The sequence below is a fragment of the Humulus lupulus genome, chromosome 2 (genome assembly GCF_963169125.1).
Source record: "Humulus lupulus chromosome 2, drHumLupu1.1, whole genome shotgun sequence".
Taxonomy (NCBI): Eukaryota; Viridiplantae; Streptophyta; class Magnoliopsida; order Rosales; family Cannabaceae; genus Humulus; species Humulus lupulus.
This window is the reverse complement of record NC_084794.1, coordinates 161,863,300-161,882,015: the sequence shown is the minus strand read 5'-3', so window position 1 is coordinate 161,882,015 and position 18,716 is coordinate 161,863,300. Positions and strand designations below refer to the sequence as shown.

Below are 18,716 nucleotides of genomic sequence, written 5' to 3'. Positions count from 1 at the left end.
GATTTTGATGAGAATTTCGACTATGACGGCGAAGACGATGAGTTTTACGAGGAGGACTATCCTTAGCCTATGGACGCGGAGGACCTGCTAGAGTTGGTGGCACTCCGCGGCAAGGTCACCTCCCAGTAGCAAAAATTTGATGCCCATGAGGGGAATATCCCTGCCTTACTAGAGATGGTTAATGTTGTGAGGGCTACTCTGGCGGCCTAAGGGCTGCAAGTGGACCCTCATGGTGAAGTACCACCAAGACACCCAGCTAGCGTGCCACCTGCACACCCTGTTGGAGCTAGAATCCTACTTGCGCCACAAGACAGTGGCAAAGGCAAGATAGATGATGACCCTGAGCAGGTGCAAAAGAGAAATCGTTGGGCTTCTAAACACTCTCAGGCCCCGAGGCCGAGGGCCAATGAAGGCCAGGGGCGTGGTGCCCAAAGATAACGCCAGGCCGCTAGTGTCCACAGAGCCCAGCCTAGGTGTGCAGCTTCAGATCGCGTTAGGCCTGGAGGTGGTGTCTCCCCGACACCTCGCCAACCTCACAGAAAACCCCTCAAAGGGGCTAAATGGAGAAACATGTCTGCCAACCGAGGACAGGGAATCAAAACCTCTATCAATAACGAATACGTTGAATCCGATGGGGAAACAGAGGTAGAATACCCCAAGGATGGTGGTCGCCACCAAGATCATCCTGATTTATGAGATAGCCTGAATGCTCGTATGGGTAAGGCAGCTCCTGAGGACAATCCTGGGAGACAACAACAACCAGACCTCTAAGACAACCTTAATGCTCGGAGGAGAGGACACCCGACATAGAGTGCCAATCTTAATCACGATCCTCTCCGCGCAGAATTGGAGAGTTTGAAAAAGATAATGCTGAAGATGGTCCAAAGACAAGGAGACTTCGAGGAAGAGGATGGGGAGCCTTGTGCTCCCCACATTGTGGAGGTTCTACTACCTTGAGGCTTTAAAATGCCAAACATCGATTCTTACAATAGAGGAATGAATCCAACCGACCATCTCTCAAAGTTTAATAGATTGATGTCCGTCCACCGCATCTCCGAGGATGCCAAATGCCACGTCTTCTCGTTGACCTGGACAATATTAGCAGATGAATGGTTAAAGAAGCATAAGCCTGAGTCCATTCACTCCTGGCACAAACTCTCCTCCCCCTTCCAAAGACAATTCATAGATGTGCGGGAAGGTGAACTTTGAGGTCAATGCATTGGCCAACATAAAGCAGGGACCACTTGAGACCATTAAAGCTTACATCAAACACTTTAAAGAGGAAGCAGCCAAGACCAAGATGGTCGATGATGGCCAACAACTGATCGCCCTACAAGCTGGCATCCGAGAAGGTTCCCCATTATGGGATGACCTCCAGCTGAGAGGATGCCACAGGCTCGAAAACTTCATACGTCGAGCCCAAGAGTACATAACTTGGAAGGAGGCCCAGATTGGAGCGTATGAAGTGCCAATCCGTTTCCCCACTCCATTGTTCCCAAACGTCATGGCCACAGAAACCCAGTACTCGCAATACACTCCAGCTCAAATGAGTGTATTGAGCGCTCCACAGTTCAACCCTGTTGTCCAACTAGCTGGTTTCAGCACAATGTAGAGTATCAGCTTTGGTGCCACCCCGAAAAACTATGGAGCAACTCCCACTAGATACAATGCTTTTTAGCCTGCATTCAATGTTGGAACTGCGACTCTAGCCCAGTCCACGATACCTAGCGAGACCCCTAGCGAGAACGAACATGGGGGAAAAGGCATGGGCAAAAAGCCGAGGAGAACTGAAGTAGCTCCTGACAAGAAGTACGCTCCACAGTACTCCGAGTACACGGACCTGGTGGATACTCGGGAGAACATTTTCCTAGCCACTGAGCAGCAGGTCCACTATCAGAAACCGCCGCCTATGCGGAGGGATCAAGAGAAGAGAGATTCCACTAAGTTCTGATGGTTTCACAATGATGTGGGGCACCACACCAACAAGTGCAGGCAACTTAGAGATGAGATCGAAAGTCTCATCAAACTGAGGCACCTACACCAGTACGCGAGGACCAGCCCCCATCCAGCCCAGACACTGACTGGAGGGTTGCCTCCTTAGCAGGGGGTTCCTCGGCCCCTGGTCAAGTGCTCGCGACCCTGCTGCAGCTGATAGCCCATAGACCTCCCTCGGTGAACGAGAGAGTATTGACTATCTCTGGAGGACCCCACCTGGGGGCCCATCAAGGGGCATGCAGAATCAGTATGCTTGGCCCCTTAACAACGATGATGAAGTGTTGGCGTTAACCCAGTTACCAGCATAAGATGCCTCGAATGACTGAAAAAGTCATCATTTTCTCTGAGGACGATGCTCGGAGGGTGAATTTTCCCCACCACAAGCCTTTACTAGTAGAGAGCTAGATTTCCAACAAGATTGTGTCACAGATCCTGGTGGACAACAGGAGTTCAGTGAACATCATGTACAAGTCAGCCTACAAGAAGATTGGGTTGACTGTTTGGTGACATGTCCCTGTGCACCTCCACTCTTTATGGATTATTAGGGGAAGGTCTCATCCCAATAGGGCAAATTAAACTGTCATGCCTTCAAATATTGTACTTTTGTGGCTGTGGACTGCTCCTCCGCGTACTACACCATCCTAGGGCGTCCAACCCTAGTGGAGCTTGGAGCGGTACCTTCATACTTGTACATGAAATCCCCTACTGAGGTAGAAATACACACAGTCTGTATAGACCAGAAGGAGGCCAGACAATGTTACAATTGTTCCTCAAGCATCTTGAAATGGTAATTGAGGCAACCCCCGAACAACCCCCTCCTGAGGAGATGGAGGTCTAGGCTATTCAAGAGGAAAGGGAGTCCAATGAGTTGGACCCTAGAGTCCAAGAAGAGAAGGATATCGAGCCCATGGAAGAGACGGATGAGGTAATCATTGATGCCTCCATCCCAGATAGAAAAACAAAGGTCGGGAAAGATCTTAAGGAGGATGTCTGAGCAACCTAAATGGGTTTTCTGAAGGACAATCAAGAGGTTTTTTCCTGGTCTCACTCCGATATGACATGCATTGATCCAAACATCATATGCCACACCTTGCACATCAATCCAAATGTTTCTCCTATACATAAAAAGATGAAAACGATCGACCCAACCCAAGGTTTGGCTTTGAAGGCGGAGGTGGACAAGCTCCTCACGAACGAGTTCATCCAAGAAGCTCAGTACACAAACTGGGTGTCTAACCCTCTCTTGGTGCCCAAGCCAAATGACACCTGGAAAACCTATATAGATTTCTCCGACCTCAACAAAGCTTGCCCAAAGGACTACTTTACTTTGCCCAAGATTGATCAGATGGCTGACTCTACCTCCGGGTACGAGCTCTTGTCCTTTATGGAAACTAAGCTTGTCATGAGTGGAGTAATCCAAGTGTCACAAAATCCCGTAACTAAAAACCTGGGGAACACACTCTAACGCTAAAAAATCCAAGTAACACAAGAGTGAATTTAAGGTTATCTTCCGAGGACCATGCACCTGAGGAGCACTAACAAATTCCTAAATCTCAAAAAGTGAATGGAAGCCTGACAGAGCGATACTCGGTCATATGCTTCAATTTAACAAAAACTTGACCACCCATACTCACGGAGCAAAACCTAGGATACTAAGCTTGTCACGAGCAAAGTAAGCCTAGCATTAAGGCTTGCGAGAACGGAATGACCTAGTAAGTTATAGCTTTGGTAAAACCTAAAAAACCCACTTAATGGGTGAACTTGAGTTACCTCACGAGGATTGCGCGCCCGAAGAGTAATAACCAATTCTCAAGCCCCAAGTCCCCCATGCTCGAGTGCAAGTGTCAAGTTGCCAAAAACTTGGCCACAAGGCCTGGCCTAGAAGTGCAAAGAACTCAACCCATGTCATGGGGACTATGGGCCCGAGTACTGGCATGGGTTCCCGATTTCCAAGAACTAAGTAATCTTTACTATGGGGCGGGGCCGTAAAAAGGACCTAGAGTACCTTCCAGAGGGCTACGTGCCTAAGGAGTAACACTATGTCTTCGAACCCGAAGTAAGATTGACCTCCTATGACCCAAGTTATTGGAACTCGTGGGTGTAAGGACACATCAAGTGCTTCTACTCGACAACGCACTAAATTTACTCCCGAGGAGAACGAGCTTGGGGAACAACACTAAGTGCCTAAAAGTGTCATAAGACTAGGTGAGTCGATGAGACTCGAGTCGCCAGAACTCAAGCACAAGTCCCTAGTTGAACCAACTAGGGTAGTAAATTCCTAAGTCTCAAAGACTAAGGCCCACGCGTGGTGGACAGATTAAGGTATAAAATTCTCGTGGCGTTATGTTACGTTGAGTTAGATTTTTAAACCTTGCCAAATTTGTAAGAGTAAATTGAAAAATTATTTAAAGCTAAAAATGTGTCGAAGTGATAAAGCAATGAAGGCAAAGAGATAGTGTAAGCATAAACCATTCACAAAGAAATAAGGGCAAAGTATTTACACCTGTGCTCGGGGGCTCGAGCGATAAACCTGTTTGCACCACAAAACTGAATGGCACGCAAGCCTATCAAAAGAAAATGAAAAACTACAAGGGCCTACTCACCTGTAGGAACCTCTGTTACAAGTTCAATCACGGGATCGACTTCAGGAGTCCTACCTGCTGCCGCGGCCTCACACGCTTTAGCCTCCCTGGCCTTGTCTACCCAAAGACGCTCCTCGAGCAACATCCTTATTTTGGGCTCCCCTGTGAACACCGGGTTCATCTCTTTGGCTCTTGTCCATGCAACGTAGATGGTGTCCTCGACCATAATGTTGAGTTCCTTGGATAGCTCCTCCTTTTGATGCTTTAGATCCTCAGTTTGACGTTTCAGATCCTCAGCTTGAAGTTTCAGGCCCTCGATTTCCTTAGTAGCTGCCTCAGCTCACGAAGTCGCATGTAGAGCCTCCTCTCGGGATTGGTGGCCTCTGCCAAATGCTTGGAGGACTCCTCGTTGGCAATGCAAATTTCCTCCCGAGCAGCCGTGAGGTCTTCTGCCATCTTACGGGCGGACTCCTCCATGGCTTGGGTGCGGCCTGCTGCATCCTCCAGCAACTTTGAGGAAGTATCCTTGAGTGTTTGCAGCTTGGACCGCCCCATGGACAGCTGGATCTTTAGCTCAGAGGCACGACTCTTCTCGTCCTCCATGGACTTCTTAAGCCGCAAGTGCTCCTCTAGGGGAACCGAGATTTCCTTGAGCTCCTAGAGCTCAAAGAACCTCGTTGTGATGACATCCCCAACTCTCTGACAGAATGCCGCGGTCTGCACAACGAAAACAGTTAGTTACAAGGATGTGGCTAAGAAAAAAAGGGACTTAAAAAAATTGAAGGTAACTTACCCACAGAATGGTGTAGCGGTAGGTGGCGAGGAGTGATATTTTGTTATCACTGCCCCAACAAGTGAAGCTGCAAGATGGAGTCTCACAGAGGGACCCCGCTAGTCCCTGGAGAAGCTCTACCGCCTACGGGGTCGTTCGATCACCGACCCTCCCCGCTAGAAGGTGCTACAGCTCCACGCGGCTAAGAGGAGGCAGTGAAGTCTGAGGCCTGTCTTTGCGTAGGTACTATGCCAGGACTTTGAAGTCCTCTTTCCCCTCATCGATACGAGCATTGAAGTATTCAACCACCCTCTTGTGCTTCTCCAGCTCTTCCCCTTTGAAGTGTTCGAGGAAGATAATGAGGTGATGTGTCCTGGATAGAGGACCGCCAGACACCTCAAAAGAAGGGATTTCCTTTCCCTTCCAAGAAGGCCCTACATCATGCAGAGGGGATCCTTCTAAGTCAATGACCTCACCAGATAGCACTGGCCCCGAGGGGTGGACTATTGGAGCAGCCTAAGAGGCTACATGAGGCATCGAGGCTGTAGGGGTCGTCAGGGATGCAGTGGCCGCCGGGGGCACATGGACCACTGAGACTTCAATTTGAGAGGGCCCTGATACCCTCTGACATTTTTTCCTGGATGAAGTTGTACATTCCCATGTTGTCTGCACCAGAACGAACTTATTAGTACTCGAAGGTAAGAAAAGATTGACAAATAATAAAGCATAAAATGACAAATCCACGCAAGTGCGCAAAATCTCCTCGAAAGCCCCACTGCTATAAGGCTCCTTCGGGTGAAGAAAAGAGTGGGCAAACTCACGAGTTAGTCGATCCATCTCCTGCGTGGTGTTGGTCTCGTATTGGAAAAACCACCTAGTGTGCATGGACGTCACCTCGTCCAGAGGCACGAATCCTCGAGGGGAGGGGGAGTTTTCTCTTTGGGTTGTGAAGGAAAACATCGATCAATTCTTGGTAATCCTGGAACTCCTCCTCCGTTCGTTGACGCTTTGAGACCTGCACGTACTCGAGAAGTGATGGGGAAACCCATGAGTGGTCGGGACTAACTCCCTACCCTACATGCCTAGCATGATAAAGGGTTATGGGGGATTTACCTTGAGGCATAAAAGATGACTCTATCCCCGCTTCGAGCTCTGCCTCAAGCTCCTTGTCCTCTTGGGCCTCGGCAGCAGCCTGGATGGTGAGAACTATCTCCACGTGCTCCTTGCGCATCCTTTGGTTGTACTGTAGGAGCACTTGCCCCACCACGTACTCCGTGTGAAGCCTGGCATCCTCTAGTGGTTTCTTCGAGTCGCGGAAGCTGGACAGGCTAACGGGGCTTATGTATTGACCCTCTTGCAGAAGCCTGTACTGGCGTAGGTGAGCCTTTGTGACGAGGAAAGCAATGCTCATCTCCTCATCTGGGAGGGTTTGCATCTTTTGGAACCTCTGATGGTAGGCATCCACGTGAGGAGTGCGGTGGAAAGGACATGTAAAAAACCTCAACTCCTAAGGACCAGCCATAAAGGGAGGAAAAATTATCAAAGATGGTTCGAGGAGAAACTTACCAACTCTGGAAAAGTCTAGGAGTAGGGTAGGATTGGTCCGCATGGAGAAGCCACTTGTCCAGAAGAAGTGTTCCTTATTGTAATGACCCAAATTCGCTAATATGGCTTAAGGGCCTTGATTAGTGTGCCTGGAGGGCGTAATGAGAATTATGTGTGAATTTAATGATTAAGATGCATGATTATGATTTAAAGCATGTTATATGACTATTTGAATATTTGAGATGCATGACTATGTGTATTAGTAAGCATGTACGCCCTGATTAGGTTAGAAGGGCATAATCGTAATTTTGGCCATTATGGGCATAACTGCTTTGATATATGTGATAATTGTTGAGACCACATTATTATGTGGATATATCTGTGATCTGTGACTCGAGACGATCCTAGTGAGCAAAGTAGCGGAAAAGTCATGGCGGGGATTTATACCTGGTTCAGGGTGAGCTTAGGGGTATAAATGGGAATTTAGCAAATATACTGGAGTCTATTTTGACATTGAGGAATACTATTGGTGGTTAATTAGGTATCAGGAATTAAGTGGGAAATATTAGAGACACTCGAGGAGATGGCGGGAATTGGGTAAAATGACTAAAATGCCCTTAAGTGGACTAAAGGATTAGAATTAATAGGGAGGGCATTAAGGTCATTTGGCTTTTAAAGATGGGTATTACTGAGGCTTTATGTTAGTGGGATTTGTAGAATATTATAGAAGTCTGAAAAAGAAGAAAAAGGAAGGAAAAGAAAGAGAGAAAACAGAGGGAGTTTGAGGACTTGACAAGGGTTTGGCAAGGTTAGGCTATCACTTGAGGTAAGGTTCTGTAATCTCTTCAGTTGCTGGTTTGGTTTCTGAATTATGATGTAAAAGTTGAGTTTGATGGGGAACTTTGGGGAAATTCAGGGGAAAGGTTAAGGAAAGGCAAGCCAAGGAGGTCTACAGGCAGCTTGTGGTCGAAATCCTATCAAAGGTATAAATTCTAACTCTAACTTTGCTGTTCAATTGGTTTCTGCTGAGTTTTAGTGTTTAGGAATGGCTATGGTGAATTCTGAGTTTGTGGATGCATGTGCTTGAGTTCTAGGTATTTGGGATGCTTGGGATGAGTAGAGTATGGTCATAAGGTTTTTTTTGAGTTTGGGAAGGAGTTGGAAGAGGTTTGGTTGAGGTTGGTTCGAGAAATCGCAGAAGAGGAAAATTGGAGCTGGTCTGCCTGTGACTAGCGCTACAGCGCTAGCCTTTGGGCGCTGTAGCGCTAGGCCATGATGCTGAGGGGATTTTGGCTTCTGTTTGTAGCACTGTAGCGCCCTCCCATGAGCGTTGTAGCGCTACCCTGCCTTCTAAAGGGGATTTTAGGGTTGTTTGCAAGGGTTTTTGACCTAAGGTTTGGGGTTTGTTTCCACCACCTTGTTTGGTGGAACTAGGACTTCCCAGGGGCTCGGGATTGGTCCCGAGGCTGGGCTTTGGACTTGAGGGTTGATAATGATTTTGGTCCATGATTGTGTTTAGGTGAGCGCTAGGGCTCGAGGGGGATCGTGCTCAAGGAGTCGAGGGATCAAAGCTAGTGAATTGAAAGGTAAGAGAACTACACCCAATTACATGTTTGTGATGGGACTAAGTGCTCCCGAGATTCGTATCGTGTCAATGATGGTATTACGCCATGGGACATGTTAAAGCGGCCTAAGAGTGTCGTGCATAATATTTGTGCGTAGGGCGCGGCTTGGCCACTGGTAGCCGAGGACAGCTTAATATTCACTGAGCTCAGTTTAAGCGGGCCTGAGTCAGTGGGATAACAAAGGGAGCGGCCTGTGAGCGCTAGCCCTAGTTATCATTTGTGCAGTGATGTGTGATATGAACTGATATGCTTAGTATGTCGAATATTTGGTTATACAGAATGGTTGTATGATTGAGAACTTATGATGCAATGTGAGTTATGGATTTGTCTGTTAATTGCTTATGCTCTGCTGTTGTGTTCTCTTGCTGGGCCTTGGCTCACAGGTGCTACGTGGTGCAGGTAAAGGCAAGGGCAGATTGGACTAAGCCTGAGGTGGAGAGCTCCGAGGTGGAATGTACACAACCAGTTGTTCGATCACCATGGTCGAGGAGTGGATTAGGACAGGGATTACCCAACTGACTGTTTTGCCTTAGTATGGCTGGTTATTGTATCTGAATCTTATAACTTTTGTAAACGATCTTTATACTTGTATTTTTGGGATCCCGTGTAAACAAATAATGTTTCTTAATGAAAATGTGGCCTTTGAGACCAAAACATTTTAAACCCTAGTACCTTTATAGTCTCAGTAACACGATTTTGTTTAACTAACTTGGTTAGCAAGTCTGACACTTTATAAACACGCAGTGTAACGGTCTTGGCTATCCAGGGCATTACACTTATAGTCCCACGCGTGGTTCTAATTTCCGCTCGGAGCCTTGTAGGACAAACCCTGGTACATATACTTCATCAAAGTATAACACCCATCACGATTATCCCTCTTCAGGCAAGCTTGGAAACTGTAGACGTAGAAGATCTCTACTGAAGAAGGGGTGGGCCAATTCTGCCTCCTGTACAGAACGAAAAACCTTGATAACACCTGATATCCATTCGAGGATAGTTAGAGGAGGGAAGCTATGCTGACGAACTTCAAGAAGTCGGCATAACACTAGTGGAGCGGTAACGTAGCTCTCGTCTGGAGGTGGGTAGTGCTCCACGCTCTAAGGTCGTGGACGCTCTCGTGCACCTTTTCCTTTAGCCGGGACAAGTGCACCAGCATGTCCCATGTATCCACTCTGAAGTTGGAGAGGATCTTTTAAAGATCTCCTTGATGCTTCAGCTTGCTCGGGAGCTCCTCCTCCTCGAAGTCGTCAGCGGTATAGGTTCCGTCCCTAGGCAGGGGACCCGTGTTGGCCTCTTCCTCCAAGATGCCAACTCGGATAGACCTCTGCGCCGCAGGAAGTTGCCATCCCTCACTACGAGGAAACTGTTCTACTCCGCGACCTTTTGCTTTCTCTTCTCGGGGATTCATCCCGCATCCTGAGCCATTTCCAAGATCTCGTGGTTGATGTAGTAGAATCCTTGTTGGTGGAGGTGATGTAGCTCTTCGGACATCTGAAATAAAACCAAGCAGTTAGCACCATGACCAGAAGAAAAATAGGGAAAAGCGAGAGACCTTAAGATTACTGCTCGAGAAATGGAGGAGAAATAATGCTAAGGGATCGGGGTGTCCTTGGAACCAATAGATTGGTGTCGAAGAAGACCACCAAATTTCATGAACCTTGTCAGAACCTGGAAATTTTCTAGATTCCGGTCGAATGCCTAGAGGATTGAACATGCCATTTTGACCATTTGAAATGTCAAAATGGTCCTAAGACGAATAAAAAGTGGTTAACAAGACCTTTAAATGCCAAAAGCATCAAAGCCCTAAACATGCAACTACACATTCGACAAACTAGAACCTACAAATAATAATAGGCCAGAATTACTTACTTGATATGAAGCACCTATAGGTAATGTGTTGTGTTCGAACCCGAAAGTATTTCTTGTTGTTCAACCAAAAGAATGAGGATTCTCTCCAGTCGTCCAGGTCGTCGGAGACACAGATGCCTGTGAGGGTTTCAGGCTCTGGGAGTGATGAAGCTTTGGGACGTGTTTGAAATTTCTGATATTTTTTTAATTTCAAATTACCAAAGTGAGTATGTGAGGGGCAACTCTCGAGTTTTATACTCGAAGAGCTTAGGGTGGAAGCAACTCCACCTCGGCTGTTGATCACCTACAGGGTAGGCAATTGAACGTGATCCAACGGTCACGATTATCAAGGCACAAATTGTTATTATTAGCATGGGAAAAGGTAGCCTTGGTTATAGGGCAAAATGACGCTTCGGGTACGGATTCAACGTGTTGGGAGTGACACATACTCTTTATAAATTGCACTGATTGATCGGCCCAACAATGGGGATTCAACACGTGGCTTCACATTTTTCGAGTATGACTTCATGAAGAGCTCAAAAGTCACCTCTCTAAGACCCTTAAAATTACTCCTCTCAAACTAAGTCTCCACTTTCTGAGGACAAGTAAAGACTTAAGGGGAAAATGTTGTCCGTGATTTCATCATTGGACACATGGCAATCATTAGAGAAGTAATTAGGCTCCTCAGGAGGATAGTGATGCTCTATAAAGATCGCCCATAGCTCCTTAGAGTGTAGTATCCTCCTAGCAAGTTGAGTTCCCTATTTTAGGCATGGATATCTCCAAGTAAGGCCACGATTCGAGGACCACCCTAGTGGTCCTCCCGCCTTCTTGATTTGATAGTCCTCTAGGTTTAGGAGCTTTATCCTTGGGCCTGGAAAGAGCCTAGGTGTCAATCACTGTAGCCTTGGGCCACCACAATATATCCTGATAGCTTTTTAGGTGCCTCGAGTAGTGGCTCTGAGATCGTACACTCAAAAATTGGTATTTCCCACAACGCCACCCAATACTGGAAAATGTGTAGCCACATCCTGTCAGTGTCAGAGGCATGTCTCCTGCAAAGTTGATGGGCTACAACCTATGAATTGGGCCCTCTACGATATGCACGGGCCCACTGTCCTTATTTAAACATTAAGATGGGTTAAATAGAAATTAACTCTCCAAATAATTGGGAAATATATGTAATTAATTATATTAATGACCTCCAGCCCCTATAAATAGGGCTAGGATACCATTGTAAAAGTGTTGACAACTTTTGTACTCAGAGCAATATATACACTGCCTAAAAAACCCCTATTGAAGCTTGTCATCTTAAGCTTCAAGAACTCTAATATTAAAAACTCGTGGACTAGGGTTGTTTTATAACTTGAACCACATAAAACATTGGTGTTTATCTTCATTATTCTCTTTAAGTTCTATTATTAGGTTGATCGCGAAAAAAGCAGTCAACACAAATGTAATTAGTGATACAATAAATAAAAAAAGTGGAGTAAAATATGACCATATAGAAAAAAAAAAAATGAAAAGAAAAATTGTGAGAGAATGTGAAAAGTTTAAACTAGAAGAGAGAGAATAAAAAGAAAAACATGTGAAAGAATATATTTAAAAAAAAAAAAGTAATATCTTTAAAATTTGATTATAAAATCAAAATAATAAAATTAGTTTTACTAAAATATTTAAAAAGTATTTATATTTTCTTAGTGAAACACAAATAATTACTATAAAAAATACGAAATGGGTTATATTTTAGGAATAATTATATTTGGGCTTGTAAAACTAATTTTATTTACAAAAATACTGCCAAGGTTTTATTTATAGAAATACTAAAATTTTCTAAATAAGATTTTCAAGTTTTGACACCCAAAATACTAGATTCTAAATAAAGAGAATCTTCACACAATTATCCTTGACAAAGTTCAATAAAATATTAGGATAAAATGATATTCTTAGGATTTATGCCCTAAAAGCATGTAAACGATATTTTATTGATTTAGAATAGTACAATTTTATTATATTTGAATGTTATAATTATTGTTTGAATAAATTATATAAATATCAAGAAAATTTATTTTTCATTTATGAGGATGTCATTTTGTATTTGAACGAGAGAATTAATATCATATACAATGAATAGAATAGTCAATAACATATTAAAGTATGAAATCTTTAATAAATGGTTACTAGTACGGTTTACTAAGCATACGAGAAGCAAGAGATCTATATTTGGATTACTGATGTTGATAGACATCTTAATAAAGGTTATGTATATACTAGATAGTATATATGATATGACCGATGAGAATTAAATATCTTTATAAACTTGTCATTTGACATAAAGATTTAATTCTTATCATAATAGATGATCATTTGTAAATCAGTCTAAATCCTAAGTTATCATGAACTCTTATTTGTGTTTATTAGATATTTTTATTCATTCGTTAATGTCTCTTAGTATAATGAGACTAGTGACTTTTGTTTTGAACATTTAATATTATGAATGGCTAGAAAGATTATTTTACGATAATGGAATCTATGCTTTTCTAACGGATCAAATATTGGTTCCCTTAAGAGTTTATTATAGATTAATTATTCACTAGTGAATTAATGGTACTTAATGAACAAGAGATAATTAGAATGGTAAAACGGAAAATTTGATCAAATCTAATAAACGAACCAATAAATAGACGACAGAACTATATTTATTGATTATATTAATGGACTACAAGAGAAAACTATGTAAATATAATTCTATAAATACTTAGAGTGAAATTTCATATTTATAGTGGAGCAATTATGGAATTAATAAATAAGATTATCGAATTAAAGAGTTTAATTAATAATCTGGTTTATTGGAGCTTCGTATTATAAGTCCATGGTCCCCAGGTCACATTTGTCCTACATTGTCAAGGGTAAGGATGTCACAAGGAAGATTTATGGAGAGAATGATTAAATTGCAAATGAATTAATTTTCTAGGACAAGGTAATAACTATGTGATAATTATGGACAATTAATTAATTGTCAATTAATTAACTGTATAGTTTTTATTTTGAAAAACTTTATGTTAAAATAAATATTAATCATGTTTGGATTAATATTTGAGTGAGTTTACTTATTATCTTAATATAAGATAAATTATTTAAAACTGATAGTTTTTAAGATAAAGTTAGTTTTGAATTAACTGATATTTATTTTGGGATAAATATTTTGTCTTAAAATTAATTAAATAAACAAAGGAGAAAATCAGGGATACATATACAATGGCACCACATGCAGATTTTCCAATTCCTAGCATTTGAATTTCAAATTAATTTTTTTATTTAATTATTATTTTTTAAATATTATTTAAATTAAATAATTTATATAGGTTATAACAGATCAATTTTATTTTAATCAAATAAATATTAATTAAATTAACTAATTATCTTTATAAACTTGAAAAGAAGTTATTCTTTTCTAAGTTAGTTGTATCTAGGTTATCAAACTCTCTCAACAAAAAGAAACCATAGAATTCTCTATACTTGAAATTCTAAAAGTTTCTATAGCCTCTCTCTTCTCAAACCTCTCTAGATCTTATGTGCTAAGTACATTTAGAAAGTCTAAAATCTACATGTGCTTCCTAGGTGTCCACACACGTCCTTGTGTGTCAGAGGATCGACTTGGAAGGCTAAGGTGTGAGTTTTCATAAGGATAAGAAGATCGTTGATTTTACTAAAAGACTCAAGAACATTTGATAAGCTATGAGAGGTAATCTCTCTTCCTTATTTGTGTTGTTTAATATATATATATATATGTATGATCCTGACTGGTATTAATGAATTTTCAAAAATTCCTTTCCTACACATTCCAATGCGTATTTTGATATTTTTCTATTTTAATACCAACATATACAAACCCTAGTTGTAGAACAAACTCTTGGATCTTCTTGCAAGCTTCAAACCCTAGGAGGAATCACCACTTGAATCATTTGTTGATGAGCATCAAAACCAAGGCTTAGACATGAGATGTATCATTATCCAAATTCTCTATTTCCTAACCCTTGATGAACGCTTGAGGTTTTCTCTAGCAAGAAAGGGAATTGGGATTGAACAAGCCTTGAAATTGACAAAGACAAACACTTTTTTTTTTTTTTTTTTATGAATTTCTTGGAGAAAACTTATGATCATGAGAGCTAGAGAGAGAGAGAGAAAGAAGTTAGAGAAAGATTTGAGAGAGTGATCATGTCTATCAAAACTATAAGAAAACTCGTTTATAGTGTAGGCACTCTCATTAAGTCCAACCAATAGGATTAGAGCTTTTAAATTCATCATTTGAAACTTAAACACACGAGTCTGTACGGACACGTCAGGCGACACGTCGCTTGTTGCGCATTGGCTCCAAGGTGGCGACACAACGCCACCTAGGCAGGTCCAACTTTTCAAAAGTGGCATTAAATACTTACAAATGCTTCCAAAATTTTTGTGTATCCTTAGATACGTAAATGTATCACTTTGGACCCAAAAACACAATTTTTAAATGTCTATAACAAAAAGTCAATTTTCACATCTTCACTTTGTGAACACAATTTAATGCTTTACACCTAACTCGTGTAAAACAACTTGGAATTTATATTTTAACCAATCCCAACATAACTTTGACTATTTTTTTGGCAGACCCTGACCCCTCCTAGGCCAAGAGGTAGTAACATTGGAATAAGTACTCCTGGAGGAACAAAACCCAAGCACCCATTCTCCCTATATCATCATTATTTTTTTTGGTGAGTTCATAGGTATATCCGCCTTTAAAAGCAGTTTTTTAGTTATTTTTATAGTTGATTACTTGTAGTTGTTGGAGAAGATGATTGAAGGGGTTGGTTTTGTACTATGATTCAAAAGTAACTTTTTTATTTGGTTAACAACAAATAAACTCTATTTAAATGTAAATTCCATAAGGTACCAAAAAATGTATTTTTGATTTGACATTTATAAATTACAATATAGTATCCTAAACAACCTTGAAAGCTATTTTAAAAACCTATCGAGGTAATTGTTTTACAAAAGGTTCTTAATGATACTATGTGTTTAAATAGAACGTAACAAGATGCTTTTTGGTATCATTATAAGTTTTTTGGTTGCTTTAAAATTCTGTAATAACTTGAAAATTAAGTGATATTTTAAAAGGTGACCAATTTGTATTTTATGTTGTTTCAAAGACAACTAAAATGTAGTTTTAAAAAAGCAGAGTAATTGAAAAAATCCGCCCTCTAAGCTTGCTCCCTCGGTCCCTTGTTTTGTGTGTTGAGTTGGCAAATGCCCACCTTTTGTGGATTCAATCCCACATTTTGAGGGATGTATTATTGGAAGAGAAACTAAAAACTTAAGTTTTTTTTAAAAAAAAAAATGGTATAGACAAAGGCAATTTTTAGAAAGTAGGTATAAAAAAATAACTTTTTTTGTTAGGTATTATTGTAAATAAAACCAAGCTCCCTATATTTTATACCTTCACTAGATATCCCATTTTTATCATACCATTATAGAGTTTTGAGTTGGCAATGCTCTAAGATTCTCTTATCCAAAATACTATAATTGGGTAATTTTTACACTAAAATAGTATACTTTATTTTTTATCTCTAAATCACTACACTAAATTATCCTACTCTTTTAATTTTTTTTATTATTAACACTAACGATAAATTTTCAAATTTATAGTTTATTATTAATATTATTTAAAAAATCTTAGCAGGTACACCGTGCCCAATATGGCTCAAAGAATGGAGCTTGGTTAGGTTTCTATATAGTGCAAAGAATGCAGCTAAAATAAAGAAATTGAGGTTCAATGGAAAAGCAGCTCCAATGGGGGCTTTATAACTATATGATTTCTGTTTTTGTTTTCTTAATAAATAGTTTTCCTAAACAATAACACTTACATTATGGTAATTTTAAAATTAAGAAACAAAAATTTAGAAATATCCTGCCATGTTTAAAATAACTCAAAGAATATGGACAAATTACACATAGCACTGTAAATAAAAAAAAATTGAAAAATATAGAATTTTACAAAAATATGGATAACAGTTCTGTAAATCGTGTGTTATAATTTTCTATTTAGTATGTCAATGTTGTTTACAAAATCGTAACATATAGTTATAAATTTGTAAATTTTTGTTACAAAAAAATTGTATTGTTGTAAACTTTGTTTATTAAAAAAGCTTTGTATTTACAATTATTCCCCTTCATATTTTGGTAATTTTTTCCCGATTATGTATTTTTAATATTTTTTTAAAATCTTAAGTATTTTTGTTAATTTCCCAAAGAATATTTATTGTGAGCGGATTATATAGGTTTTTCAAATAATTGATAGCCAAAAAGATTAAGCTTGAAAAATGTCATATTCTAATCCAAGTTGTTGGGAAAATAGTATGTGCCATTTTTAAAATTACCACAATTTAGTCATTTGTAAAAGGTAAAATACTGTTTTGGTCCCTGTATTTTTTCCGAATATGTGATCGGTCTTTGTGTTTTGTTAAATGACAATTCAGACATTGTGTTTTACAAAATGAATCAAAATAGTACCTTACATCTAATTTTGATCAAAATATTTTCTAATTATAAGATCAATTCTCGAGTCCTTAGTGATGCGATAAGTTCAACGAAACAAAGAAAGTGACCAAGAAGCTGAGAATGAAATATTATATTGGAAATTTTTTTGACCAAAATTAGATATAATGTACTATTTTGATTCATTTTGTGAAACACGGAGTCCGAATTGTCATTTAACAAAACAGTGGTCAATCACATATTCTAGAAAAACACAAGGATGAAACTGGTATTTTCCTTTTGTTTTGTTTTTGAAAGAGTTTTACCTGCAAAGGGGTGTTCTCTCCGGAAGGAACACAAGCAGCAAAATTACAGGCTTGTGATTGATCAGTGACAGCAATGAAATGGGCTCCGAATTGTGCAAGTTGTAGGGCATCAGCATCACTTGTGTTTATCATTTGAATTCCTCCTCTTTCGTAATATTTTCTTATGCATTCTGATGCCACCTCCCCACTAGTAATTCCCTTAAGCCTCTCTATTACTCCCAGTAACTGAATTTCAAAATTTTCTACATAATTAACTTAATTAAAAAATGAAAAACAATTGAATAGTTTTTTTTTAACTTGCTAAGTAGGCAAACTCACCTCAAAAAAGGAGACTGAAAAAAAAAAGAGAAAAGAGGGCAATGGTAGTTAGTATAAGAAATAAACAATACAAGATAATGGAAATGACCATGAACACTACCATTTCAACACTAGGTGCTTTAGAGATCAAATATATACTAACCAAAACCTATGGTAAGCTATCAAAGATTCATACCAGGAAAGTCATTGGGGTCGACTGAATAATTTGATAATGGGATGACGAAAGATTTGATCCTTGGAGTGCAATACTTTGTTCTCGACGCCATCCTCGAATTACTCTGCACATTTTTAATATTTTGAATGAAAGTCATAACTAGGGTAAAAAAAAAAGTGATTTATTATTTCATCATGAAAGAGTTAATATGAGAGGTCTTGTATGATATCGAGGTCGAGTGATTTATATGTATAAGCTAAAAAAAAATCAAAAGTGAATGAGTAGAAAATCGTTAGAACCTGAACAAGAAGGTAGCTCTTGCCGTCTACAACATTTTTGATGACTTTGAAGGTTTGGCTATAGTAAATATGAAAATTAGAGGCATCTTCCACTTTGGAGAACTCTCCCACCTTCTGTTTCACAACCACTGCACCTGGATTAATATTCACTCCTCCAATCGTCCAAACCAAATTGCATAATAACAGTATCAATACCAACACCATCATTTTCTCCACATTACAACATCCCCAGACCATGATTTGGTCAAAGATTAAACCCCTTTTCACTATCACTGCAATATAATAAATATTATAGCTCTCTGTATGTATCAGCTAAGTCGGAGAGAGAGAGAGAGAGAGAGAGAAATAGGATTCGTGGTGAAGAATTTTTTTTAAGGTGTGGTGTCAATTATCAATTTCTTGGCAGGATGTGTTGCAAAATAAAAATCATTATTTGTTTAATAATTTGGATAGAAACAGCAAGAGACCCGTGAACCCACCTTTTTTTTTTTTGGCGTGAACGAATTTGTCATATTCTTTTTATCACTTTGTTGCTTGTACTGAAATCGTTACCTCTTTAATCTCAAAATGATGCCATATCAAGTGCTCGGCACCACACTATTATATGAAACATTAACTAACAAAAAAAAAAAAAAACAATTTAGAGCAAAAACAAATAATATAAAAAATGTTGGGAAAAATAGTTGTCAGTTCGTCTCAGAGATTCTAGCACGTTTGATAACTCTAGGCACTAGCTGTA

At 40.0% G+C, this 18,716-nt stretch overlaps 1 protein-coding gene across 1 annotated transcript in view; it reads right to left on the bottom strand.

The window, feature by feature from the left end:
* LOC133818667 (uncharacterized) overlaps positions 1-18,338 on the bottom strand; it is a 73,661-nt gene extending 55,323 nt beyond the window's left edge. The window contains exons 1-4 of the mRNA XM_062251682.1: positions 17,978-18,338; positions 17,700-17,802; positions 17,525-17,538; positions 17,207-17,431 (exon numbers count right to left, since the gene is read on the bottom strand). Of these exons, the coding sequence (XP_062107666.1) occupies positions 17,207-17,431; positions 17,525-17,538; positions 17,700-17,802; positions 17,978-18,214 (579 nt within the window). The 5' untranslated portion in view covers positions 18,215-18,338. The remainder of the gene's footprint in view (positions 1-17,206; positions 17,432-17,524; positions 17,539-17,699; positions 17,803-17,977) is intronic.
* Positions 18,339-18,716: the final 378 nt, after the last annotated feature.